A 27,320-nucleotide genomic window follows, 5' to 3' on the forward strand; every position below is an offset into this window, starting at 1 on the left:
TCAAGGGATTTTCTTTTCCAAAATTGTTGGTGCTGGTCCCAAAATTCCTTAAAAGCTTCATAAGGAATAAAAATTATGTCCAATAATCAAGTTACAAACTCCTTATTTAATAGCTTTGAGTGATTCTTGTTAGCACAGCTTTTTCCTGCTTTAAATAAACTCCAGAGTTTTTTATTTGGGGTTTGTTTTTTTTTAATGAACTATGGAATTTATTTTTATGAAGAAATATTAAAAATATAAAAATAAAAAAGTCAAGCACTCAGCACACAACAAAACCCAGCCATGCAAGCTCCACATGTCCACAGAGAGATTTAAGGCAGGAATAAATTAATTTAATGTTAATATTTGAAGGGCCAGGAGTGGAAAGAGCTGCTGAACATTTGTGGGGAACCTGTGTCACTTTGATCTGCAACTGTCACAGAAAAAGCCATGAAAAATTTTCAAATTAAAACCATTCCTAATGAAAAAGGGCAGAGGACTCTGAGGATTAAATGTATTCAGAAGAGTCAGAGAGGGAAAATAAATAAAAATAAGAATTTTCTACAGTGCACTCCCATCGTGTCAGATCCTGATTTTTCCTAAATTTTGTCCTAAAATTCTTTTTAATCCCATGAAATGCAGGGTGGAAGGAGGAATGCACAGTAAAATATCAGCTCTACCTGTCTACCCTGACTCCAATGCAACTGTGACCAGCAATTAAATCAATCCAAAAAACAGAAACTTTTCTGTTCTAAAATTAAAAATCAGAGGGCAAAAGTTTTATTTTCCCACCTGTTAGTACAGCAGGGTTAATTTAGTTCATTCTTCTGTATTTCAATCTCTATTTCCAGAAAAAAAAAACCAAAAAAAAAAACCAAAAAACCAACTGGCAGTGACAATTATATAGAATATTTGATCAGCACTGATGCTGGGAATGCAAAGCAATCAACTCTTATAAACAACCCAGGTAATGTATGAAATACATTAAAATTAAAATATTGTGATAATTCAACCTCAGGGTAACTTCAGGTTGGTGTCTTCAAAATCCTTTTTTATTAATTTTCTGTGCTCCAAGCAGTATCTTAGTGATGATCATGTGAGGATCTCCACCAAAAGCCAAGGAAAAAAAAAAAAATCATTAATTCAAAATACAGTTTTGGGGAGAAGTTTTTGTTTTGTTTCATTGGGGGGGTGGGATTGGGTTTTATTTTTATTTTTTTTTTCTCAGAACTAAGCTTTTTTTCACTGTTTTAACCTTTCTATTGTAAAGATGCACTAAACCTACACAAAAAATACTTTTGAAGAACACACACAAAACCCCCAAAAAATCACTGCCATCATTTAAAATTCACCACTCCAATGGTGTTAAACACAAATATCAGGTGTTTTATCAGTGAAATAATGAGCATTGGAACAGGGTGTGCAGGGCAGGGGTGGAGTTCCCCCATCCTGGAGGGATTTAAAGCCATGGGGAGGTGGCACTTGGGGACATGGGGTGGCCTTGGCAGAGCTGGCAATGGTTGGATTCAATCTTGGAGGTGAATTTTTCCAAAACCTAAATAATTCTTTGATTATATGAGAGACTTCTAAAGTCTCAAGTGCTGTAAACTGAAAATGATAATTTTATTCTTAATATCTACAGATATATTTTTTAAAAAAGATCTTTTTAAACAATTTTGGCTTTGCAGAATTTTGGATTGGCTCTGGCCAAACACCCCAAACTGATGATTTTGGACGAAATAATGCCCTCAGATCCACTTTGTGGGCTAAATTTGTTTTAGTTGATCTCATTTTTTCATTTCTGTTTGCAATTTTGAGCTCATTTGATGTTTTCTCCTTCAGAATTCCAGAACTGGGCAGTGCTGAATTCAAGGCAAAGTTGCAAATTCTCAGAAATATCTTAAATCAAATCTGATGGAGTTATAAAAGCAGAAATTCATGAGCTGCTCCTGAAGATACCAATTTTTAGCAGCTTTGAGTGCAGGTTCTTTTAACTGTGTTTGGGTTTTTTTGATAATTTCTTATTTCTCAATGGACCTCAAATTCATGACTTATTCCCCAAGAAACAAAAGAATGAATAATTTGGGATCTAAAGGATCCCTCTCCAAAAATGAGCAGAGGCTGAAGCACTGAAAGCAGCAGCTGCTTCTCCATCCCCACCAAAAGGCAGCCACAGCAACCTGAGCTGAGTCCTAAAAATACAAATTCAACCTCATCAGAGCAACCTGAAATAACCAAAAATAACCAAAAAAAACCCAAGCACAGCCAAAAAAGAACCCACTAAAAATTCAGGAGCAGCTCAAGAATTTGTGCTTTTTTAACTCCACTGAATTTGATTTAAGATATTTCTGGGAGTTTGAGTCTCAGCACTGCCCAGTTCTGGAATTCTGCAGCAGAAAATGTCAAATGAGCTCAAACTTGAAAGCAGAAGTGAAAAGATCAGTTCAACTAAAACAAATTTAGTCAAAAAAACTGGATCTGACCACAGTGTTTGGTCCCAAATCATCACTTTGGTACCTTCCTAATGCACATTCTCCCTTTAGCTCCACTATAAAAAATAAAAAATTGCCTTCAGGGACCAAAATCATAAAACAACCCAAGAAAAACCAAAATATTTTGCTACTTCAGGCCTGCTCTAGTGGAAGGTGTCCCTGCCCATGGCACTGGATGATCTTTAAAGTCCTTCAAACCCAACCCATTCCATTATTTTAGGAAATTAAAACAAGTTTTGATGAAAAATTCCTTTCTCTCACCTACATCCATCCTTTGTGCCCATGAAAATATTGCAGAGCTGGTGCTGACAAATCCAGCACATCCAGGATGTGACAATTTCTCTCTTTTCATTCCAATTGTTTTCAATTATTATCTTTTATATTTGGCCAAATGTTACAGGGGATGGCACCCAAACGATCAGGGAAGATCATGTAAAAGGAAATTAAAGACAGGAATAATGATTATTAAAGGCTCAGTTTGATGAAGTTCATTCTCTGAAATTATTCCTTATCTGAAGCCCCATCATCACTCACCAGTTTCAAGTTTCAGCCTGGTTTCCTCCAAGAAATTTTTATTATTAACTGCAGCTCTTAAATATTAACTTTGGCTGTGGTAAAAACAAGAAGGTTTTGAAATGAAAGTGTCACTACGAATAAAATGACAGAAGAAATTCTGTGTACAAAAGATCTTGCCCAACCACGGAGTTCAAGAGCTTGAAAAAGATGCAATTTCAGGTAATTCTGTGTATTTTTAATGACTGGGAAGAAGCATTAAGATAAAAAATCCTCTAGATATGCAAAAAATGCATTCTTGCAGGTGTAGAGTTCTTCATGGGCACTTTAAAAAAATAAAAAAATAAAAAAATAAAATATCTGTGCTGGGGGAAAAGGGATTCCATGGAGTGATCAGTGCAGGGCTGGAATTGCTAAATTGTCATGCACAGGTTTTAGTTGTTCATAAAACCAGCCAAAATTATGTTTTTTTGGAAAAATGACATCTTTAAAACTACTCTTTTCAAGTACAACATATTATTGGTCTAAGTTAAGTTCTTTCTTTTTTTATTAAACTCAATTTGAATTTCCAAAGGAAAAAATATTTTAAACAACAAAGAATTGCTAAAATATTTGTGAATATTTAACTCAGTATTGGCTGTATTCTGCTTATTTTGATATCCTCCAGCTTCAAAAAAAAATTTCCCCATAAGCAGAGAAAGAAATAAAAGACAACTAATAACAGGGAGAAAAAAAAAAAATCTCTATTTGCTTTCTGAACTATTTTTTCTCTCAAAGCTTGTCGGTTTGTAGCTTCTCTGAGTAAAGATATTAATGAAGAATTCTGCAAATGAAAAGCTGGAATGTTGCTGCACTGCAGGGATTTGCCACATGGGGGAGATCCCAAAGTGACTGGACTTGAAAGGAATTCAGGGGGAAAAAGCCGTGAGATGAGGACATGGAAAAAAATGGAAAATTCAGAGTTTATATTTTAAAAAAGGACAAATCCAACCAGATGTATATAAACATGGAAATGTGTTGTAAGCAGCTTTAGAAAAATATCCTTTTTTTTCTTCTCCTCTGAAGCCAGAGCTATTCAGGTAAATTGCTTCTGGCAGTATAAAATGATAAAAACCCCATAATTTTATTTCTTTTCAGTATTTGAATCTACTCTATTCTATTTTGCAGAGATGTCAACTTAAAAATGAATTATCCATCTGTAAATGCATTGCCACACAGAAATGGATGCATGGGCATTAGCACACATGTCAAATCTCTACTTCATGCTTAATATTTTCACTATTATTTCAAGAATTCACACTTATTCACACCTAGGAGTAAGTCTGAGGTCTAATCCAGACCACATTTCGTTCCTTGAGTAAATTAAATTTTGTTTCATTTCACTGCTATGGATGTGGGGGCGGGAAGGAGGAAGAGGTTTTTGCTGGAACTGAGATTGGTACCAATAATTTGGGCATTAATTTGTATTTTTGTATTCCCAACACCTTTAACATCCCTTAGATTTCAGCAGAGCTCAGCACACAAGTGGCAGCTGCTCTCAGAGAGAAAAACACATGAAAAGGCAATGTTTAAAATCATTTACTGTCCAAGGGAAGTGATAGAAGACATGGATAAAAATCCCATTTTTTCATCATTATATGCCAATGCCTGTTTATTTAACTTCGTTAACAATTTGGAAGGAGATCTTTCTGAGGTCAGTACTTGATAAAAACTGCTGGAAGTGGTATTTTAAAAAGGATTTTAGATGAAAGCCTCAGAATAATTCAATTATAGAATATTGAATCATTGAGGTTGGAAAAGCCTTCTAAGATCATCGAGTCCAACCATCCCCAGCACTGCCATCGATGTCCCCAAGTGCCACATCCACAGGGCTTGGAAATCCCTGCAGGGATGGGGACTCCAGCACTGCCCTGGACAGCTGTGCCAGGGCTGGACAACTCTTTTGGGCAAGAAATTTTCCCAAAATCCAATCTGAACCTCCCCATGCCCACCCTGAGGCCGTTCCCTCTCCTCCTGTCCCTGTTCCCAGATCCCAAATCCCCCCGGCTGTCCCCTCCTGTCAGGGAGTTGTGCAGAGCCACAAGGTCCCCCCTGAGCCTCCTTTTCTCCAGGCTCAGCCCCTTCCCATCTCCCTCAGCCATTCCTGGTTCTCCATTCCCATCTCCCTCAGCCATTCCTGATTTTCCAGCCCCATTCCCTGGCCACTCTCCATCCCCTCCATGTCCTTCCTGAACTGAGGAGCTCAGAGCTGACCCCAAATTCCAGGTGTTCCCTCAGCAGTGCCCAGCCCAGGGGACAGTCACTTCCCTAACCCTGCTGGCCACTCCATTCCTGGCAAAATCCAGGTGCCCTCGGCCTCTTGCCCACCTGGGCACATCTGGATTCACATCCAGCTGCTGTCACCAGCTCCCCCAGGGCCTTTCCCAGCTTTTCCAGCCCCTCTGCCCCATCCTGTGATGCTCCATGGGGTTGGTGTGACACAAGTGCAGGAGGAGGAGCAGCCCCAGGCTCCACTTCATTCACTCAGACACTGCTCCAGACACGTCCAGTAACTCCCAGACAGGAATTTTGTGACTCCACGAATCAGTATCACAAAGCTGGTCCCAAATAAGCTCTGGCTGCAGCACCAGACCAGACCTAACCCAGAAATAAAACTCCCCAGAGCAGCCTCAGGGGAAAATCATCAGGCTCACAATTCCCACTTTAGACTGAGCTTAGTCCTTGCCTAGGAGTCCTGAAAGCTCCACACAAAGCTGCAGACCATGGCAGATGTTAATTCCACATCCTCTGCTCTGAAGGCAACCCAAGCCTTCCCTAAGCTCACACTGCTGATTAATTTTAGGCTGAGCTTGTACTGGTGGTCTTCTCTCTGTTCTAACACTCAGTCGTTGTGGTAGACTGGATTTCAACAATACAAGGACTGTATTTTTCTCATTTAACAGCAAAATTTCACATTGATCTTCACACCATAAATTGCTACTATGTTCTACCCCAGGAAAAAAAAAATATTCCGTGAATAGTGTGAGATAATGTACTTAATTATATATTTAACTTGCAAAAGCCCTTTGAGAGCCCCAGAGATAGAATTCATTCTATGGAAGCTCTCTTTATTAATAAAAGTACTTACACCAATTACTTTGAACTTCTATAGACAGTGCCTTATTTCAAACTATTTTAATCAATCCTCACAAAATCTCTTGGCAACGGCCTGCAGAAGTACACAGAGGCAAGGGAGCCGTGGTGCTTCAGTGGAGCTACCAATTCTTTATGTTTATTATTCATCCTTACTATGCTTTTTAATTAATCACACAAAATAAAACCAATGTGGCTTGCCAGCCTCCAAGTTCTCCTTTATTAAAAAAGTGATTACATCCAGTAATCTGGAGTTAATATTAGAAAGGCTTAGAGAATTTTCCAGTCTGTACTACTCACAAAGTAACTAATCATTGCAGGAGATTTAAATTAATTTGGGTCAAATGAGATTCAACATCATCTTCCAGGTGCAGCTGCTCCCTCTGCAAAGGTTACTGATCCCAGTGCCACAGTTCTGGGGCTGTTTGTGTCAATCCAGTGGCAAGGGAATCAGATTAACTCAAACCATTCATTCATTCCAGCTTTTCCAGCACAGGGATACTGCCCAAAACAAAAGGGGGAAGTGTTTGCATGAGTGACTGCTGGGCCAGTTGGTGAGGGACACTCAGCTCCTGCAAGGGCAACGGGAGGAGCTGCTGGAGGATTTCATTTCCTCCACTGATATTCCTGGATGGAGAAGGTGCTGGGCCAGAGCCCAGAGTCTGTCCTGACAGGAAAGGAGAGGGATGAGCCCTTGACTGACTCCTCCTTTCAGCTCCTACCCAGTGATGCTCTGCCTGCCAATAATCCTGAAATTATGGGCAATGGGAAATTATTTCCTCTGGAGCCAGGCTGGGAGAGCTGAGAAGGATCCAGGATCCAGGGAGAGCTCAGAGCCCCTTGCAGGGGCTAAAGGGGCTCCAGGAGAGCTGGAGAGGGACTGGGGACAAGGCATGGAGGGACAGGACACAGGGAATTGGAAAAGGGGAGATTGGGGTGGGATCTTGGGAAGGAATTCCAGGCTGAGAAGGTGAGGAAGGACTGGAATGGAATTCCTAGAGAAGCTGTAACTGCCTTATCCCTGGAAGTGTCCAAGGCCAGGTTGGAGATCCAGATCCTCTGGGAATTGGAGGGATTTGAAACTCAAAGTTGGAGAGAGCTCAGAGCCTCTTCCAGGGCCTAAAGGGGCTCCAGGAGAGCTGGAGAGGGACTGGGGACAAGGGACAGGACACAGGGATGGATGGGATCTTGGGAATTAGGAATTCCTGGCTGGGCTAGGATTGCCAGAGAATCCCTGGAATGTCCAAGGCCAGGCTGGACATCGGGGTTTGGAGCACCCTGGGATGGTGGGAATTGTCCCTGCCATGGCAGGGGTGGAATGGGATGGGATTTAAGGTCCCTTCCCACCCAAACCATTCCAGGATTGTCTATCTGAACACACTTCTCTGTAATCAGGAGGATGGAATGGGATGAGCTTTAAAAATCCCTCCCAACCCAAACCACTCTGTGATGATTTACATTTCATGGAATCATTAATGTATTTTACACAACAAACGATAAATGTCTTAAAAGCACGAAGCCATCTCTTCCACAGAAGTTACTCATCATAAAAACCAAAAAGAGCTTTATTTTACAAGCAGCCACATTATCTCCTACTGAGATCAAGTGATCTCAGCCCAGCCACAGGGGTTACTCTGACTTGTTTATTCTGTCTTTGGAGCCAAACCCAGCATGAGGACAATGAGCAGTGCCAGATCCTGTGCAGCTGACAGCTCATGTTAAGCTGAGCCCAGGCTGGTGTCCCTTAGCTGGAAAAGTGGGATTTGCTCAGGCAGAGCTCGGCTGGTGGTGCCCATGTGAGAGCTCAGTGATGTAGTGAAATCACCAGCAACTGCTCAGCCAGTAATTAAACCATAAAGGCCAGACCTGAAAGCTGGAGCCTTTTGAAAGCAATAACCATCAGAATTCCCATCTCAGATCATCAGCACTGTCTGTGCTGTCATTCACTCCCTTCAGCCAAATCACCCCCAGCTCTGGTCCTGACTGCTCCCCCTGAATTCCCCTCCCTCACCACATCTGCAGTTATTTCTTATCACAAAACGGGGATAAAGTTTTAGCAGCTCTGTTTATTCATTCCCAGCCTGGCTGTCACTAGGATACAAAAAAAAAAAAAAAACAAAAAAAAAAACCCCACCATGTGAAGTCAAATAAAACTTGAAAGACTGGCCAATTGTTTTCTTCCCATTTTTTACACCAAAGGCTGCATTAGCTAAATTTCACGATTCCCCTAAGTGCCTTTAAAATTACAAGCAATTTAGACTGTGATTCACTTTCATGCAGACTCTGACTGCATGCAATTTTTTTTCCCCCCATCTCAATTATATCTTAATATTATGGGGGCTGAAATGCATTAAATAAATCATATTTCATAGTAAAGCAATAATACTTTACATGCATTTTAGAAGAAATCGCCCTGCGTTATAAATGTATTTATAATGTCATTACCTTCTTTTCCACATTGACTGAAATATTAGACAGCAGCCACTGCTCCAAGCTACGGATGGAAGCTTTTAGCAAACCTTATGTTTATTCTGCTCTAGTAATTAGCTGGTTTAGTTAATATAATACAACGTTTACAAACAGCAATTTATCCAATATACAAACTCGCTCCTGTAATTAGTGAAACATTGTTATTGATTAAGATTTAATATGGCTGTTGCTGTTTCTGCAATGTTCTACACAAAGGGAACCATCACTAATTTGTCCGAGGACAGTTCCCCAGTCAAAGTCATCTCCTGGCACAGGACCATGAATTTCATTACCTAGAAAATATTTTCTGCAATATTCTAGCCAGGTTTAAGAGGTTTTAAAGGAACAGGTAACAACAAAGAGAAATTTAAGAAATAATTACACACCCACTCTCTCACTCAGACCAAAACTATTTGATTATTCCTTTAATGCAAAACAAGTTTAAGGTGACGTTTCTATTATGAAGATGCACTAAACCTACACAAAAAATACTTTTGAAGAACACACACAAAACCCCCCAAAATCACTGCCATCATTTAAAATTCACCACTCCAATGGTGTTAAACACAAATATCAGGTGTTTTATCAGTGAAATAATGAGCATTGAAACAGGGTGTGCAGGGCAAGGGTGGAGTTCCCCCATCCTGGAGGGATTTAAAGCCATGGGGAGGTGGCACTTGGGGACATGGGGTGGCCTTGGCAGAGCTGGCAATGGTTGGACTGGAGGATCTTAAGGACTTTTCCAACCCTACTGATTGTATTTTGTGTAGGAGTATAAACATTAAAACTGATTTGTCAAAAAGAAGATTCTTTTGTCAAATATTTGCAGTCTTCACAAGAAAAGACAAAGTTGGTGTTATCTCATTTCTAAATTAGGGATGAACTCCCACTACCAACACAGGAACCTGAACTGTAATTTCTATTAATTTCTATTAATGGCACTCTGGATTCATCCTTAAATCCAGCACTGTCACCCCAAGTCAAATATCAATTCTGGACACTTCCACTGCATCCCTCACTGGATGAAGCAGTTCCCTTTTAGGAATAGCACTTTTGATATTTTCATTATAAAAAGGAAATCAGGCAGCTCAAAGTGAAGCCCCATTTTAACCCTTTAGATTTTCAGATCAGACACCACACCTCCAGAAAACACAGCAGTAACACACTCAGAAGCACCAAAACACTTAAAATAAATAAACAGAACTAGTTCTCTATTCAGACATTTATCTGCAATTTTGAAAATTTCAGTCAGCTTTTAAATTCTGTATTTTAAAAAATGCTGCTGTCCAAAAGACTTCAGTTTTATTGTTTGGGGATTTTTTTTTGTTTTTTTTTTCATTTCCAGGCATGTTTTATTTTTACAATGCTATTTAGTTTGGAGAGTTTTTCACTAAGAAAAAAGTAAAGAAATTTTCACTGGCAAAGCAAAGGGGCTATTTAAGAACACAAAACAGTCTAAAAACTTTCCTGTATGCTTGAGAAAAATCTATGAATTATCTAAAAGTTCAGTATAAAGTAGAAAAATCATCAATATTCTGGCCTGGGAACTGAGACATCCTCATAATATCACATGAGGTGTTTAGCCACTACTGGAAATGATAGAAATAGCCAATAAAAATTAGAATATTAATTAAAATGAACAGAATTCTATATAGTCACTACATCTATACCCTGCTCGAGTGGGTGACTAAAACAGGGGGTTGGAATTAAATCACCTTTAGGGTCCCTTCCAACTCAAATACATTCTCTAATATATTTTAAATCCATTCCTAGAACTCAGAGCAAGACTCGAGGTCTCACTTTGGAATGTACTTTTGTCATTTAAGCCAGTTCCATCCATATAATGACCAGGGGAATATTGCAGGAACGAGGTTTCTGTTACACAGAAAGTCATGGAAATGATGATATCCATTAAAATGCTCCGAAAATGTCGAGTTTATCATCTTTGCTACAGAACAGAGCAGCCTGAGCATAAATTATTTATGATGTGGAACAGTTTAATGGAGTATAAAATAGCTTTTTTTCTTCTCACGAGCAGTACAAGCCCTGATTTTTATTTTTTTTTTGTTGTTGTTGTCAGCTCCACACTCGGCAATGTGCTCGACCCATTTACAGCTGTGACATGCAACAATTTGTAAAATTGTTCTCCAGAAACTCGAACTTAAAGGAACGACTTACACAAGCTATTTATTACTCTCTTAAAGTGCTATCACAGCACCCTGCCAAGAACACAGCAGGAAATCTCAGGAAAGCACAGGCAGTTCCTGCAGAAATTTAGGGAAGCCCTTGCATGAGAATCTGCAGCATTAAATAAATCACATCCATAATTCATCCTGCAGGACGTGCCCCAATTCCAGGCAATGCAGGAACTAGTAAAAATTTGGGATTACTCAAAGGGATTTTAAGGCCAAAGATTTAAAACCTTAAATTATCAGAAATATGGAGGGTAAAATAGATCCCAAAGGGAAAAGGGAGCCCAGTGTAAAACTTCTGACTCCCCTCAATTCTTCACAAATGATTCAAAGGAAAAAAATGTTCTGATAGGGAATCCTGGAATGGTTTAGGTTGGAAGGGACCTTTGGGATCATTTAATTCCAACCCTTTGCCATGGGCAGGGACACCTTTCACTATCCCAGGCTGCTCCAAGCCCCAGTTCCAAGCTGGCCTTGGACACTTCCAGGGATCCAGGGACAGCCACAGCTTCTCTGGGAATTCCATCCCAAGATCCCATCCACAAAACACAGCTTTTAACATTCCAAACATTCCTTCAGTTTGTTCCTTTTTGCTTATTTAAAACATTTCCCTCTCGTGACAGCTTTAAAAGTGACTGGATAAACCTGGCCTCACTGGGATTCCAATTATCCCAGGTTGCAAAGTAGGCACCAAGTATTGGGGAAATAATCTCAGATTTTGGGTTTTGTTGCAAAGGGCTGTCAGACTCAGAAAAGAAGGTTTGTAAAATGATAATTTAGGTCTCTTATAAAGTGGTTAAATCACAGGATCACAGAATGGTGGGAAGGGACCTTAAAGGACATCCAGTGCCACCCCTGCTGTGGCAGGGACACCTCCCACTGTCCCAGGCTGCTCCAAACCCCAATGTCCAGCCTGGCCTGGGACATTCCAGGGATCCAGGGGCAGCCACAGCTTTTCTGGGAATTCCATTCCATTCCATTCCATTCCATTCCATTCCATTCCATTCCATCCCATCCCATCCCATCCCATTCCTCCCACTCTCATCACATACAATTTCTTCCTTCTATCCAATCTAAATCCATCCCCTTTTCAGTTTCAAACCAAACTCCTTGTCCTGTCACACAGGATTTATAATCAGCAGCTTTTGTGTGCCATGGATGTGGGGGCCATGTTAATATTTACATCTTTTGTGTGAAAATCACCTTAATTATATAAGTTGTCTTCACAAGAGGATAACCAGAAGCCCTCAAGCCAGAGAGGCATTTACAGAGACACTTCTGGAGGAAAATCCACTTCATCAGATATCTGAAACAGCTCAGATTGCATTCTGAAAGCACCTGTTTTATTTTAATATTAAACAGATCTGAGGGTGAAAAATTCTGGCACAGCTGATGACACCTGTAAAAATCTGAAATGTAGGCAGGGAAAATGTTCCTCTCTTTGCCAATAATGCAGGAATACTTTGGACTAAAACTTTATAGCCAGGCTACTACACAGGAAAAAAATCTAAATATTAAACTTTTTAAGGCAGCATAAACTGGAGATTCTCCTAATTAGTTCTGTTCCTCTGCATAATTAACCATCACACCCTTGAAACCAAATGTGAACAGTAAAATTGATTTTACAACTCCCCATTTTCCTTCCAAATTATGATCAGACTTGCACTGGAAATTACTGGGGAAAGAAATAGTTGTCTCCTTACTGTTCCACCATACCAAAACCTTGTGTCACCCTCTCCATAAAATAAAATTACTTTCCATTCATTTTCCACTCCACAGACCCTCGAGCTACAGCTGCAGAAACACGAGAGAGAGTTAAAGATGCTCCATGCTCCATCTCCACCTTTTCTAAGGGCCTAAGCCAAATTCATTTCATCCATGGCAAAAAGAGAGAAAACCCTTCACTGATAATAAATAGAATTTCATTTTCTTCTGCTGAGAAATTTCAGCATTCATGGAGTTTCCAAGGAATCTGGTTAGAGGCAGCAGAGAAATGCCCACCATGACAATTTCAGGCCATTTCTTCCTTTTACCTCCAATAAAATCAAATTTAACTTAATCATATCTATAAGAACCTGGGAAAAAAATTCAAATAAAATAGAAAAAGGGAGCCCAGAGATCTCCAGAGCTTTGTAGAACACAAAAAGTCCTCCCAGGAATGGAGGGATTATAGGGAATTCTGTTCCCAATTATTTCTGCCACCAACTCTGGAACATTGCAGCATCAGGCAAGAGAAACCAAGAGGACAAAAAACTCGCAGGCATCAGAGAAAAGAAGCAGAAGTTTGTCCTGAAGATATGGACAAAAGGATGTTGTGGTTGTTCTATAAGGAGAGGGGAAAAAGGGAGAGAGTTGGAGAAAATGAAAGCAAAGGTGAAGAATTGGGGTGACCAAGGGCAGGAGGAACCTCCAGGAGCTGGCAGAGATGGAAACAGATTTGAGAAAGAAGTGGGGTATTGGGAAAAAATTTGTACAGAAACATGTCCACAAAAACAATTTAAGGGCAGAATTTATGAAAGAGATAGCCACATTTAAAAAGAAGAATTAAAACTCAGATATGAGCCTACACAAAACCAGCACTGAGTCACAATTCCAACAGTAAAAACTACTTTTTGTTTTCAGGACAACGTGGAAAGATTGAAGGATGTGCTGGGTTTGTCCAGCAGTTCACATGGAATGAGAGTTCTGTCACTCTCCCCAATATCTAAAATATGATATGAACTTTTCCAGACTTTGGAAAGAAGAAAAAGAAGATTTGTTTTTTAAAATAGAAAAAAATTACCATCAAGTAAGAGACACCAAAACAACAAAACATGACAAAATCATGATTCCAGGAGTTATTTTATGTGATATTTCTGCTCTGGTGAACTTCAGTTCTGAACTTTGTACTTCTGTAATCTTTAAATCTCATTTATTTATCACCTTTACCCATTCTCAGGCACCAGACTGTCAGCACTCTGAATAGATAATTAAAAACAGCTTTTTTCATTGTTTTCCACATCACAGGGAAAAAAAATTTCCCTAATCTCCAATCCAAAACTATTCTCTGTCAGCTTGGTGTCACCTGCAGATGTGCTGAGGGTCAATATCCCCTTATTTTCCTCAAGGTCAAGTTTGTAGGCAGAAAAATTTAAAATGAACTTCGCAGACCTATCAAAGGTTGCTATTTTTGTGCTGTGCATTCCCTCACTCACAGGTAGTGGGTTCAAAGAATGATTTGCTCAAGTTCAGTATCTTCTTCCTACATCAGCACTTTGAAAAGGAATAACTACAAGGGTTTGGGTTGTTTTTTTTTTTTTTTCTCATGCTTCAAACAGGCAGATAAAAGTGAGCAAGAAAATTAAAATATGACATGAGTTACTACGATGTAAAACAAAGATCCAGCTGACCTCTTTATCTGAGCACTTCCTCGATGTCCTTTTATGAAAGGCAGAAACAACCCCCACTAATTATCCTTCTTTCCAGAGCATTAGAAGAAAACTTGATATTTATTCCACAGAAGCATTTCCTCACTCCAAAATATTATGTACATGAAGCCACTGCTGGGAGTCTGCTGGCATGACTTGAATATTTGGGATATTTGAATATTTCAGGTGTTTTACACACTGGAAATGACTCGATATTACTGCACATCATAATTCTCTTCTCTCCCAGAAGATTTCCAAGCAACTTTCTGGCTCCAAAGGCAGGAGCCACCCAGCAAAAGGGTGCACAAGTCCCTTATGGGGTTCTTCACATGCTTAAAAACATAAATAAACTTTGAAAATCAACCTGTAACCTCCAAAATTACTTTAATTGTTTTAATTCACACTCACCCTCCTCATTCCAACACTTCACTCAGCCCAAAACACTCACCTGAGCCCAAAGTCCTTTCTCAAAGTCATGGTTTTTTTGCCTTTCTGGATTTGAAATGCCCTGATTTTGGAATGCAAACATTCAAGGTGTGTTAATGGCTCAGAATTGTGACAGCTGCTGCAGAAAGCAGCCCTTGGCTCCAGCACAGCCCCATTAAGCATCCATCAGAAACTACTCTGGATTTGCTCATTTATTACTCCTGCATGGCCCAAAGAGGGGGGGGAAAAGGGAGAACAGCAAGACTTTCTTCCTCTGAAGCAAAATCATAAACCACTTACTTATCCTAATGTCACGATTCCCACTGTTTATCTGCATGATAATTAGGAAAATGAGTAGTAATGAGGTTTATTTATTTATTTATGAGCGTGATTTGAATTCAAATATCTCTAAAAAAAAAAAAAAAAAGACATTGCAGTATTTTATTATGTTATCAGAGGGGTGGATTTTTCCAAACTCAATTAAATTACAGAAAGTAATGAGACAAGAAATGTTATCACCTTCTTTTGCCTCAGCCACCCCAAATTTATGTTGACAAACTTCTCCCATATTACTCCTGTGTGAATTTTTTTACAGCATTGACAGCTGAAACCAATTTCTGCTTTCAAAATTAAAGTTTGGTTGGCCACTTGTTGAAATCAGGGGTCTCATGTGAAGTGGAACGTGCCTCTTTGTCTTTAAATCTTTATATTATTTACATTATTCACAGGGTTTTTTGATTTTTTTTTCTATTTGGGGCAAGGTGTCAGATTCCCCAAATACCCAACTGTACACACAAAACACCAACATCACAATTCCTGATAGGAAATTGAATTTCCAGCTCCAAAGTCCCCTGTACTTTGCAGAGCTGAGTGCAATTAAAGATCTTCAGCCTCAAGAGAATTGGGCTATAAGGAGAATAATTCTTATTACTGAACTAAAAGGGTGTTTTAACGTCCCAAATTTATTAAACCTTACATTAAACTCTTCCTTTCTTTATAAAAAAAAAAAAAAAAAAAAGAGGCAGAGTAGTTTTTCCTCTGGGCACATCATGGTACAGCTACCACAGAACAGATCATATAACACTTGACAGGACTGAAAAATTTCTTAATATTTGTATAAACCCCCCCAAAACCTACAGACTTTACCATGATATTCCACTTTTTTTCCTCATCTCTTCTCTGAAATATCCTTTTTAATTGATTTGTGTACCTGCTTTATATTGGCACCTATTGCCACAACACTTGAGCACCTCAATACAATCCAGACAGCCAATGATATGAAAAGGTATTAAAAAGTTATCCAAAAACCCATCAAAATTTAAAATTACATCTACAAAGGACTTCCCCCAGGCTCTACTCCAAGCTGAGCAAACCAAGTGACCTCACCCACTCCTGAAATCAGCAGTAAAAAAAATTGCCTGAATTCCACTCCTCTGTCTGCCAAAACACTGAAATCTGGGAATTCAACCCAAAATGAGGACAACCTAAAGGACACACTTATTGAATATATCCCTACCTGAAATCAGATTAATCAGAGAGCAAAGAAATATTGAATAAAAGTCAGAGAGGCCCAGGCAATTGTGTTGAGTGCAGGAGCTTTGCCCACGTCGCTCTCCGAGGCTGGTGTCAAAAGAACACATTTTGTATTTACCTAAATCTGGTAATTCAACCCAAAATGAGACACAAGTGAATATATCCTACCTGAAACCAACTTAATCTGAGAGCAAAGAAATATTGAATAAAAGTCAGAGAGGCCCAGGCAATTGTTGTGTTGAGTGGAGGAGCATCACCCACGTCATGCTCTGAGCCCGATGTCAAAGGAACACATTTTGTATTTACCTAAATATGGTAATTCAACCCAAAACGAAGACACTAAAGGAAACATAAGTAAATCTATCCCTACCTGAAACAAACTTAACCTGAGAGCAAGGAAATATTGAATAAAAGTCAGAGTAAGAGAGGCCCAGGCAATTGTTGTGTTGAGTACAGGAGCTTTGCCCACGTCGCTCTCGGAGCCTGGTGTCAAATGAACACGTTTTGTATTTCCCTAAATCTGGTAATTCAACCCAAAATGAGACACAAGTGAATATATCCTACCTGAAACCAACTTAACCTGAGAGCAAAAAATATTGAATAAAAGTCAGAGAGGCCCAGGAGATTGTTGTGTTGAGTGGAGCAGCCTCGCTCTCATCATGCTCTGAGCCCGGTGTCAAAGGAACACATTTTGTATTTACCTAAATCTGGTAATTCAACCCAAAATGAAGACACTAAAGGAGACAAGTAAATCTATCCCTACCTGAAACCAACTTAACCTGAGAGCAAAGAAATATTGAATAAAAGTCAGAGTAAGAGAGGCCCAGGCAATTGTGTTGAGTGGAGCAGCCTCACCCACATCGTGCTTGGTGCCAAGGGAACAGTTTTAATCCCTTGCATGTATTTGCAATGTGTCATGTACAAGGACAAGCCCTGACAAGGCTTTGATGTGGTTTTTGTAGTGTCACACAACTGCCACGGTGTACACGCTCCAAAGGCCCACAAGTAATCAAAAGGAGCCTGGCTTGGAATATTTCACCACAAAGAACTGTATTTAAAACCTTCTTCTCGTGCTACCTCCAGGGCAATAACAAGACTTGGCCCTGGTAGAGGGAAGGTGTGTGGAAAAAGGGATTATTAGCTTTATTTTTTGCCCATGCATGACAAGGAATGATGATATTCATTTGGGGAGATAGCACAGCAATTTTGTTACCGTTCAATAAAAAAGGAGTAGCACGAACAAATTGGTTAATGAATGAGGGAGGAGAGAGCAGAGTATTATGCAGTGAATCTATAAAAATGAACTCAATTTGAATTCAACCCAAAGAACAAATTGATGGAGCAGCAGGCTTTGTAAAGCACTAGATCTTCATCTGAATGCTGAAATAACACAGTGATTAATTTTGCTTCAGTCAAATATCTTGGGGTTTGCTATATAAGAATTAAAAAATAACATGTTTTAAATGCTGCTTGACTATCAAAACACATTCACCATTCAAAAAGAAAGCTTAAAGAGAATAAATGCTCCTTCTCTGTACTTTGCTTGCCTTCAAAATTCTCATTTTACCATGGTTTTCCTGTCTGTCAAACTTTGACACGGAGGGAAAAAAAAAGCCATTAACTGTTACATAGAAAAATTATTAAAAAAATACATCTATAACATGTTGCCAAGTGAAATGCTGAAGGAAGGGGAAAATTATTTCTATTGTTCCACTGAAATAAATTTTTTGAATGTCAGCATGGGCATTGTAAAGGGACAGAAGAGAGACCCAGGAAAAGGCAACTTGTGGTTCCCAGGCCCTTCATGGCGATTTCAGAGAGGAAATAAAACATTTATTTACCAGTTTATGTGACAAATCATACAGGGATTCCAACTCCAGCACCCACCCACAGGCTATTTTAAATTATTTTTACAGTTTTCCTCTATCAAGGTGGAGGGAAAACTGTTCACTTGTTCATTTTAGACATCAAATGGGTTTTCACTTCTTCAAGGCCAGCTAAGAAAATCACTCAGGATTTGCAAACATGTGACAGGCAACCTCTTTTCTTACTGAGGAGAAAATTACCAACTTTATTTGCTTAACAGGAGCTTCTTGCTCACACTGTAGAGTTTCACATCACCTGTTTTAAGATCCCCTAAAAGATCTACCCCAAATACCTGAATTTCTAACCCAAAACTTTCAGTGCTGCAGCAGAAATGCCAAAAAAAAGAGGAAAAGCAATGTGTGCCAGGAGAGACAGGAAGCAAAGGAGCAATATTCTGTTTATTCCAAGGAATAAACAGTGCAGTAGAATTGTGTATATTCCAAATATAAATGTCTTGCTCATTGTATTCCACTTCCTTCTCTAAAACTCAACCAAACTTCTTTCTCCCAAAAACGAAACACAAAAAAAAATAAGATGGATCCCATCCTCAATATTCCAAAACACTTTCTTCCTCCTCTCTTCTATGACAGGAACAACCAAATCCAGCTTTCTTTTGCCCACAGGAAAAAGAGATTTTGCTGCAACAAAACTGCTGCTTCTAAACCATAAAAAAAAATCACAAATTTAACCATGTGCATAGGACTAAATAAGATTTTATGAGTGAAATTCCCCAGATGTCCACTTTCAACGAGGTTTCCTGAAAAATTTCTACTTTCTAAATTATAAAACTGAGGAACAAGAGACAAAACAACTGCCAGTAGATTTAATTTTGTACCATGTGCTTCCCAAACCTTAAATCTCCTGTTCAAATATGAGCCTTTGGTATTTTTACTGCCATAAATTGTGAATTACAGTCTCCTGCTAGTGCTTGCTTCTCCAAAAGCCCTCCCTGCACCAAGCAATCCTGTTTTGCCTCAGGCTGTGTAGTTTACCTCAAATTATTTCAGAATCATCTAAAAAGATTCATTTTTCTATTAAAATGATGAATGAGCTAAATGAGGTATGTAATAAATACTGCAGGTTTGTAAACAGACTTTTCTCTTGAGAACTAATGCCTTAACTCATTTAATTCTCCCCCCTGGTATTTCCTAGTGAAGTCATCCTTAAAATATGGTTTGTCCAGGCCTGGTTGGAAAGAGCAGGAAGGGTCAGGATTTAATCTGTTTATGGAAAACAGGGAATGTCCTCATGACAAAGTTAATGAATTGAGGACAGGAAAAATAAATGCAGCTCCAAAGGGGAGGGCATTGACTGGGACCAGTCACCCCAAGGTGATGGGGGAAACACCAAACCAGTTCAGGCACAGAGGAGCAAAAAACTCCATTTTAACAACCTGTATATTCAATTATGACAACAGGTCAGATTTCCTCCTCACATAACTCAACACACTTCAGCTCTGATATGGCCAGGAATGTATTTTGTCTATTGATTTCAGGGCTCAGAGAAGTAAAAGAACTTCACATCTCAAATAGGATTTTGTTAGGGAGAAAAATCTCCAATAATCTGATTATCACAGTGACCTAAAGTGCAAAAAAAAAGTGCTTTTTAATATAAAGATACTTCTACCAAATTGATTTTTTTTTTTTGAGCGAGGAATTTTTTGATAGAACTTCTTGTGCAGAAAATAATTTACAAAACAATGAGATTCCTCAGCACCAACAGATTTCATTCTCAAACAGGTGCTTCAATGAAAGCCTGGAACAACACATGGGCAAATAGATGTAATTGCATTAGTATGGATACAGACTTCTAATGATAGCAATAATCAAATTTTAATGTTCTGGTTACAGCACATGAACAGAACAATATTTCTGTGCCTCTTCAAAGGGAAATGAGACTTTAATGTCATTGGCAGCTCAATAAAACCATTTTCTAACATACAGGCTCCTAATGACAACTCATTTCAGTCCAGACAGAGGAGCAAATGTGTTCACAGTAAACTCCAGGTCATTATCAGGAGATGGAAATACAACAGGTCCTCTGCACTTTGGGCAACTATTGATTTCCTACTCCATATTCTCCTCATCTCACCCTGACTTTCATAATGACTCGAGTGATGGAACATCAATAAACTATTTATGGCAAAGCCATCACATTGAAAGCCACTCTACAAGACTGTGCCCAACACAGCTAGGCACAATTTTTAGATTTGCTGCAAATATCTCCAATAATAAACATGGCAGAGAACAGGTCTAAGTGACAAAATATAATAAAAATATTCTCGGAGCCATCATAAGGACCTTCAGCTTCACCCTCTTCTACAGAGAACCACACCACCATCAAAATTCTTTATGGCTGGGCTAAAATAGAAGATTTGATTTATTCTGAAGCCTTTTTTCAAGAGGGATGGGCAGAAAAAAAACATCCTATCCACACTGAGAGCTTGGAGAAAAAAGAAGCATTTTTAACCAGCTGCAGTTGCTGCCTTGGAGCACACGATGCACTTTGTCCTTTGGTGAAATCACAAAGTGATTTTCACCAGCATTTCACTTGAGATGCTTTGCAAATGTCACAGCTCCAAAGTGAGTGAAGCTAAAGGTACAAAAACCACCTCGTTTGGTGGCAAGGCCAGTTCAAGCAGTTCTCATTTTGCCCTCCCTGACAATTGCCCTCTGCAATTTCCTCATTGGAGCTGTTTTTTGGAGTTGTTATAAAGCAGATTGGCTGCATTTGGAAAGGGCTCCAGGATGGGTTTGTGAAATATTTGCCTCAGTTCATATCTGCACTGACATGACAGGAAAGGAGAAATGCAGAGAAGAAAATAAATTCTTCATCATCAAAGCACCCTTTGCACCCAACCCTGACAACAGGCCAGGAAACAGCTCTGAAGATGAGGGGGAAAGCAGAGAGAAAAAAAAAAAAAGATAATCTTGGAATTATAGAATGGTTTGGGATGGAAGGGATCTGAAAAATCATTTCATTCCACCCCCTGCCATGGGCAGGGACACTTTCCACCACCCCAGGGTGCTCCAAGTGCCACCCTTGGACACTCCAGGGATGGAGCAGCCACAGCTTCTCTGGGAAAACTGTGCCAGGGTCTCCCCATCTTCATTTTCCCCAGGTCCAGCTCATCCCAGGGTCCAATATCCCACAGCCAGACAGGGGGGAGAGGCCAGAGGACATCCAAGACTTCCCCAGCACCTCGAGAGCATCACTTTTCCAAGACATATTCCCAAATTTTTCAGATGAGGAGAGCCAGGCTGTGTCCAAAACGCTCCCAGTCAGTGGCATTGAAAAGAATCGACAGCTGCTGCCTTCATTTCTGCTGAGTTAAGCACCAACAGTTGATTAAATCCTCACACTGACACCACAAGGGATTTCCAGGGGCTGGAAATTCCACTCTGAACAATAATTTCTACTTTTGCTGGCACAAATGTCACAATTAGTGCTTTGCAAAGCTTTGGATCACGCCAAAATATGTTTTTTGCAGGAGGTGACATCACAGCAGCCACTTGTCAGCTCCCCTGAACTGAGGGCACTTCCTGGGACATGTCACAGAATCAAAGTAGTTCAGGTATTAACACATAATTTCATCCTTTTTTTATTAATTTTTGTAGAAAGCTGAACTTTTATATAAATTTTGTAAAAGTGTAACTTTTGTATAAAGAGCTAATTCTAACTTTTGGGATGCTAACACTACAAATTTCTTCCTTCTGAGATTATAAGCAGCAGGTGGTATTAAAATTCTTCAAGAATGAGAAATATGACTGCATTTCACATCTATTTATTAAAACCTGAATTTGCACCCTCTACAAGGAAAACTCAAAATTCTTCCTTTCTCACCGTAATTTCTTTTCCTTTGCACAATTTGAACAATTTAGCAGCAGCAAAGGAATTTATTTTTGCCGCTGAAACTTCAGGAACAGTTTTGTTTTTCCCCAAGAAGAGTCTAACAAATCAAATCTGGGCACCATAAAATACAAACCTGCTGTAGCAGTTTACTAGAACACAGAATTCCTCACAGTACCTGACAAAGGATACACAGAAATACATTTCCCTGTGGTATTTTGAATTCAGGTTTGATACAGGAAATAAATGCATAGGTAGGGTAAGCAATGAAGCCAAAAGAAAAAAAAAAAATCTGACCAATTACAAGAAAATAAAGGAGCTGACTTCTAGGAATGTGAGAATTACTCAATATTTTCATATTTAAGGGAACAAACAGACAAAACCTTCTTGCTATTTTGTAATCTCAGGGTACACATTTCAAAGAATGAACAAGCTCCAGTGCAAATGGCAAATCTGCAGTGGTGATAACAAACCTGCACCAGATATTTCCAAATTTCCCAGCTGGAACCAGGAAGATTGATCAAAACCAAGATGACACAACTGCTAACTTTGATATTCTGAAGCAAGTGAAAATGAAGCAGCCAAATAACTAAATAAAGCAGTTCCATATCCATAATAAAGAATTTTCTCGAGTATTTGGCTGAGGAGAAATCCAGCTTGTGCTTCCTAAAATCACCAGAGTAAGGAGAAAAAGATGCAAACCCCCAGTAATTATACAAATAATAGTTTCCATTATAAATCTTCAACTCCTCATTAGCTCCAGGCCACAAAACCCTTATCTCTCCTACACAATATTAAGAATCCAAGGATTTAAGGAATATAACTGAGGCTGTACCTTGGTCATAATTCCTTCCCATTCTCCTTTGTTCCCATGTTTTACAATGACAAAATATTAAACGTTTGTTTACAACACTGAAATTATTCTTCAATAATAACGGTACCACAGAGGTGAAAAAAGGATCCAGAAATGGCTGGAAAAAAATACCAATACTGAGGTGGAATTGGTTTGGTTTGAAATTGGGATTTGGAAAAATAACATGAACATCAGATTTTAACTCCCACAGCACAAAGCTATTGCTTATTGAAGTGATTGATTTCTAAGATACCAACCCATAAACCTTAAAAACTTTGGATTTTACTTCAGATTTAGAGAACCCAACAAATATTTATGCTGCTGCTGACATAAGTAATTCCCATTTATTTTCATAGCAGTGCTCACATTAAGTATTTTAAACTTTTTGCCTTGAAAATACCAATTTCTTTAGTATTCACATTCAAGCAGATTTATGTTTTTAAGGCATATTCCCACCTCAGATAATAATGATTATTGTTAGAAAGAAGAGTCAATAGAGACTCACTACAGCAAGCAAACACTCCATAAAGGAAGTTATAAATCTGTCAGACATTTGAAATGGACTGAACTGTAAAATGTCAGTTTTCTGAGGAAAACAGCCAACCATATGCTCCAATTTCCTTGTCAGGAAGCTTTGATACATCAGCTCTAATGAGAGATGATTCTTTTTAAACAGAATTTTTCACTGAGCTGATTCCAAAATTGGAAACGAGCAGCAAAACCCCTTAAAAAGGGATATTTGACCAAAATAAAATGACATGCTGCTACTTAGTCATGAAAAAAAAAAAAAAAAAAAAAGAAATAATGAGATCTGCTCCTTTCTTCTACCAATAGGGCTGTGCTGGGAGTTTTGAGCTTTCTGTGCTTTCAGGCACTGACCCAAGGAGAACTCTGCTTTTGACCTGAGGCCTTGGAGAAGGCTTCCAAAATTGAGTGATGGAGTTAAAATCACTGGTGTGTAATTTGAGCATTAGTGAAAGGTTTGAAATTTAGGGTTTTAAAATAGAATGTAATGGGTATGAAACAAGACAGAAGTTCAGGGGTGTTGGATTTTTTTCCCTTCTTGTTCCTTCTTCTTAGTTTGAAGTAGTATTTTTTTGTAAAATAAAAGAATTTGTAAAAAAATCATTTGTAAATTGTAAAATAATCATTTGTGAATTGTAAAAGAATATAATTTTGCATTAAATTATTTTTATTTTGAATGGAAAATGCCGGAGCGGAGGTCACGGGTGTTCAGTCATTAAGTCAAAAGTAAAAATAATTTAGCTGTTAGCTTTTAATTGAACTGTTTAGCTTTAAAAGACCTTCTAACACCTCCATTTTTTCACTTTTAGCTGGTAGCTGTAGCACTCCCTGTACTATGATAAAAATTAACAAAAACCAGAGTCTGAACCCAAAACCTCATTTCTCGCGCTTCAATTCCCAACGCTAACCGAAAACAAAAAACCAACGTAAAACTAAAATAAATTAAAAAAAAAAATAAAAATAAACACAAATAAGCCTGAGGGGAGAGAGCTGCTTGGCAAATAGTGATTTGTGGGAAATTCTGAGCACTCACAAAGCGCTGAGCCTTCTGCCTCTCCTCCTCCGTGGCCGCTCTCTCGCGGAGGATGGCTCGGGTCAGGTGCTCGTTGCTGGAGATCCTCTCCCGTTCCAGGAGTTTGCCAAACTCATCCCGAACGTACATCTTCTCTTGGGTCAACCTGCAGGGAGATTGAGGCTGAGAGAAAATTCCAAAATCTATTTTCCAAGTGGAGTTTCAAAGCAGAGAGGTCACTTGGAAAGTTTTGTACTCATGGTTTCTTCAGATACTTAAATACAAATATTCACGAAAATAATCCAGAGGTTTATTTTAAATTGAAGTATCAAAATCTGAATACACATAAATCACAAGTTTTGACATCACTGTTCATTAAATCGTATAAATTAGAACTGATTCAATGAAATAAATTTTTAAGTAAGGTGCAGAGAACTCTGTTGGTTGGCTGGGTTTTGATTTTATGGAACCATTTTTTCCAGGAAAATCCTTTCCCCACCAGCCAGCAGGCACTCAATTTCCACCTAAAAGCTTTTCTGCACTGGCAAAGTGCTTTCCTCCCTCTAAACAACCATAAACCCAAGGACTTCATCCATTCCCCAAGCTCCACAAAGATCCATAATCAACCTTCCCCAGCGATTTGACAGGAGGAGAGAAAATAGTTATTGAACTTGTTGCAAGAGAGTTAATAAAGGCAACTTCAGGCCCAGAAAATTCTCAACATTTCTATGTCACAAGCCATAAATAGATTTGAAACCTGCAATGGAGTACTTGAGACAAGCACACTGTGTCTCATTTTCATGGAAACACTTGGAAATCGCTCGGTGAATAAAACTTGTGTGTTGTGAACAGAACTCAGAGCAGTAATGGAGCTACGAAATGCTGGGTTTCAAATAGATTTTTTTTTTTCTTTTTTTTTTTTTTTTTTTTTAGAAGAGTGATGGAGAGGAAGCTTCAATATTCTCAGTGCATTTATCTGTTGTCAAGGGAGCTCTGGAGAACAAATCCTAATGAGTCGGGTCACTTTGTAAAAGGTACCAGCATTAGAGTACATTAGATTCTTCCCCAGGGAATGCATTTAAGTGAGGTAGGGAGGAAAAAAGACAATTACAAGATGTATTACTTCAGTGCTCAGCTCCAAACCCTCTGAAATGCAGCAACCAACTGGGAATCTTTATAAAAGTTTATTAAGCTGCATCTTCAATTACTCCAGGAAAAAAAAAAAAAAAAAAAAAAAAAGAAAAAAAGTCAGATTATGCAGACATGGACCAAATTCCATTAAGTGATTTCCCAAGGTCCCCCAAATTACTCCAGCAGGATTGATATAACAAATCCTTCATACAATCATAACAATCCTTCACACGGCACAGTCAAAACATGCTGCTTGTCTTTTGGATTGGAGAAATCATGTTTTGTATAAAAAGGAATAAAGTGTCAAAATAGTAGTCTCAGCACCTTTTTCTGGTGAGCAACAGAGAGAGATAGAGCATTTAATGCTTCCTAAGACTGAAGGAAATCCTTCCTCATCCTTCTTGGATTTGACCTCCTGCAAGTGATTTTCCCTCAAAAATGGCTCTTCTTTATGCTGCTGTACATAGCAATTAAAAGATGTGAAGTATACTTTACATATAAACTAGCTGAAAAATCCAGCCAAAAGTTGCCACGTTATAAACTCCGAAAAATTAAAAGCAAAACAAAAAAACCCCTCACTAACAAAAAACACCCAAACATCCCAAAACAAAACACGCAGATATTTACATTTAATTCTTCTTTACATCAAATTAGATCTTCTTCCTAATCTGCCATTTAAATCTAGATCAAGACACTCAGGCCACCTCAGTCAAAAAAAAAAAAGCATTTTACTGTTTGGCTTTTTCCTCCCTTTCCCTTTTCTTGCAGGGTGTTCTACCATAAAAGAAAATGACACTATTTCATTATCAAATTTTATACAATTTAGGCCAAAAAGGAATTTTTTTTACATCCAAGACTTTTCCTGGCAGCACCTTCAAGCAAAAATTTCAAGTCTTTTTTTATCAACTCTCACCCTCATTTGTGTGACCAGGATCACGCAACACGAGTTAAATTCCTCAAGCATCCACCAAACTTTCATTTAGCGCAGTTTTTACTCACAAAACAAAATTCCTAAACAGCCACCACAACTGATTGAAATTCAGCAGAGTTTTTAACAAAATAAGCGGGATTTTGAAGTAATTTTCATTTATTTGAGTTCCATAATTGGGTGGCTTGTAGGAGCTTAATGAAACAAACACTCGGCACATCCCGCTGATCGCAAACACTCGCCTGCATCAACCTCCAGTAGGATTCTTTTATTTTTTTTTTTCCTCCCTTGGCATTACAAATTCATTTTCCTGGCATTCAGTGTGTACTGAATAAAGGCAAACATCAGCTGGATCTACAGTAATAAATTATATTATTATCTAGGCAAAAGTTAAAAAAAAAAATATATATATATAATAATAAAATAGAGAGAGGCAACTCTGCGATTGGCGAGGAGTTAAACAGCACAACTTGTCACTGCTCCAGGAATTCCACAGGAATTTTTCAAGTGACATTTTTAATTACAGCAGAGATAAAGGCTCAAGATAATGGTCCTTGTGTTTGAGCACAGACAACAGAGAGTGTTACACTGATCATTTGTACAGAAAGGATGTTCAAAACGCTGCTGAAGCAGCAGAAAAGGCTGCTGGCTATACATTTTCCCCACACAATTGATATCTTTTTGAATAAAATCCTTCTAAATAATTATGAAATACTGCTTTAAGAAGCGTGGAGTGGCTGATTTAATGAAGTGTGGCATGCAAGGCAATCACTTCTCATGGTGCTATTGGAAAACACACATAAAGCATTAAGGAGCAGCTCCAGTTAAAGTCTGCGTTAACACTTCACAATATTTCATTTCTCAACTGCTTTATAGCACACAACCAACACAAAAAAAAAAAAAGCAACAATTCCTGCCTTTTCCCAGCCCTGTCGTTGAGAACTTCAACACTCTTAACTTAATGCTATGTAGAAAATTTATATATCTGTAATTTTTTTTGTAAGAGGATGGGT

General features: G+C 38.7%; 1 protein-coding gene across 4 annotated transcripts in view; it reads right to left on the reverse strand.

Moving 5' to 3' along the window:
• The window catches only part of CHCHD3 (coiled-coil-helix-coiled-coil-helix domain containing 3), a 124,348-nt gene that overhangs the window by 64,981 nt on the left and 32,047 nt on the right, over positions 1–27,320 (reverse strand). For all 4 annotated transcript variants that reach the window (XM_088165992.1, XM_088165990.1, XM_088165991.1 and 1 more), the window contains exon 4: positions 24,270–24,414. In XM_088165992.1, coding sequence (XP_088022118.1) covers positions 24,270–24,414 — 145 coding nt within the window. The remainder of the gene's footprint in view (positions 1–24,269; positions 24,415–27,320) is intronic.

The sequence above is a fragment of the Sturnus vulgaris genome, chromosome 5, assembly GCF_052056855.1.
Source record: "Sturnus vulgaris isolate bStuVul1 chromosome 5, bStuVul1.hap1, whole genome shotgun sequence".
Lineage (NCBI taxonomy): Eukaryota > Metazoa > Chordata > Aves > Passeriformes > Sturnidae > Sturnus > Sturnus vulgaris.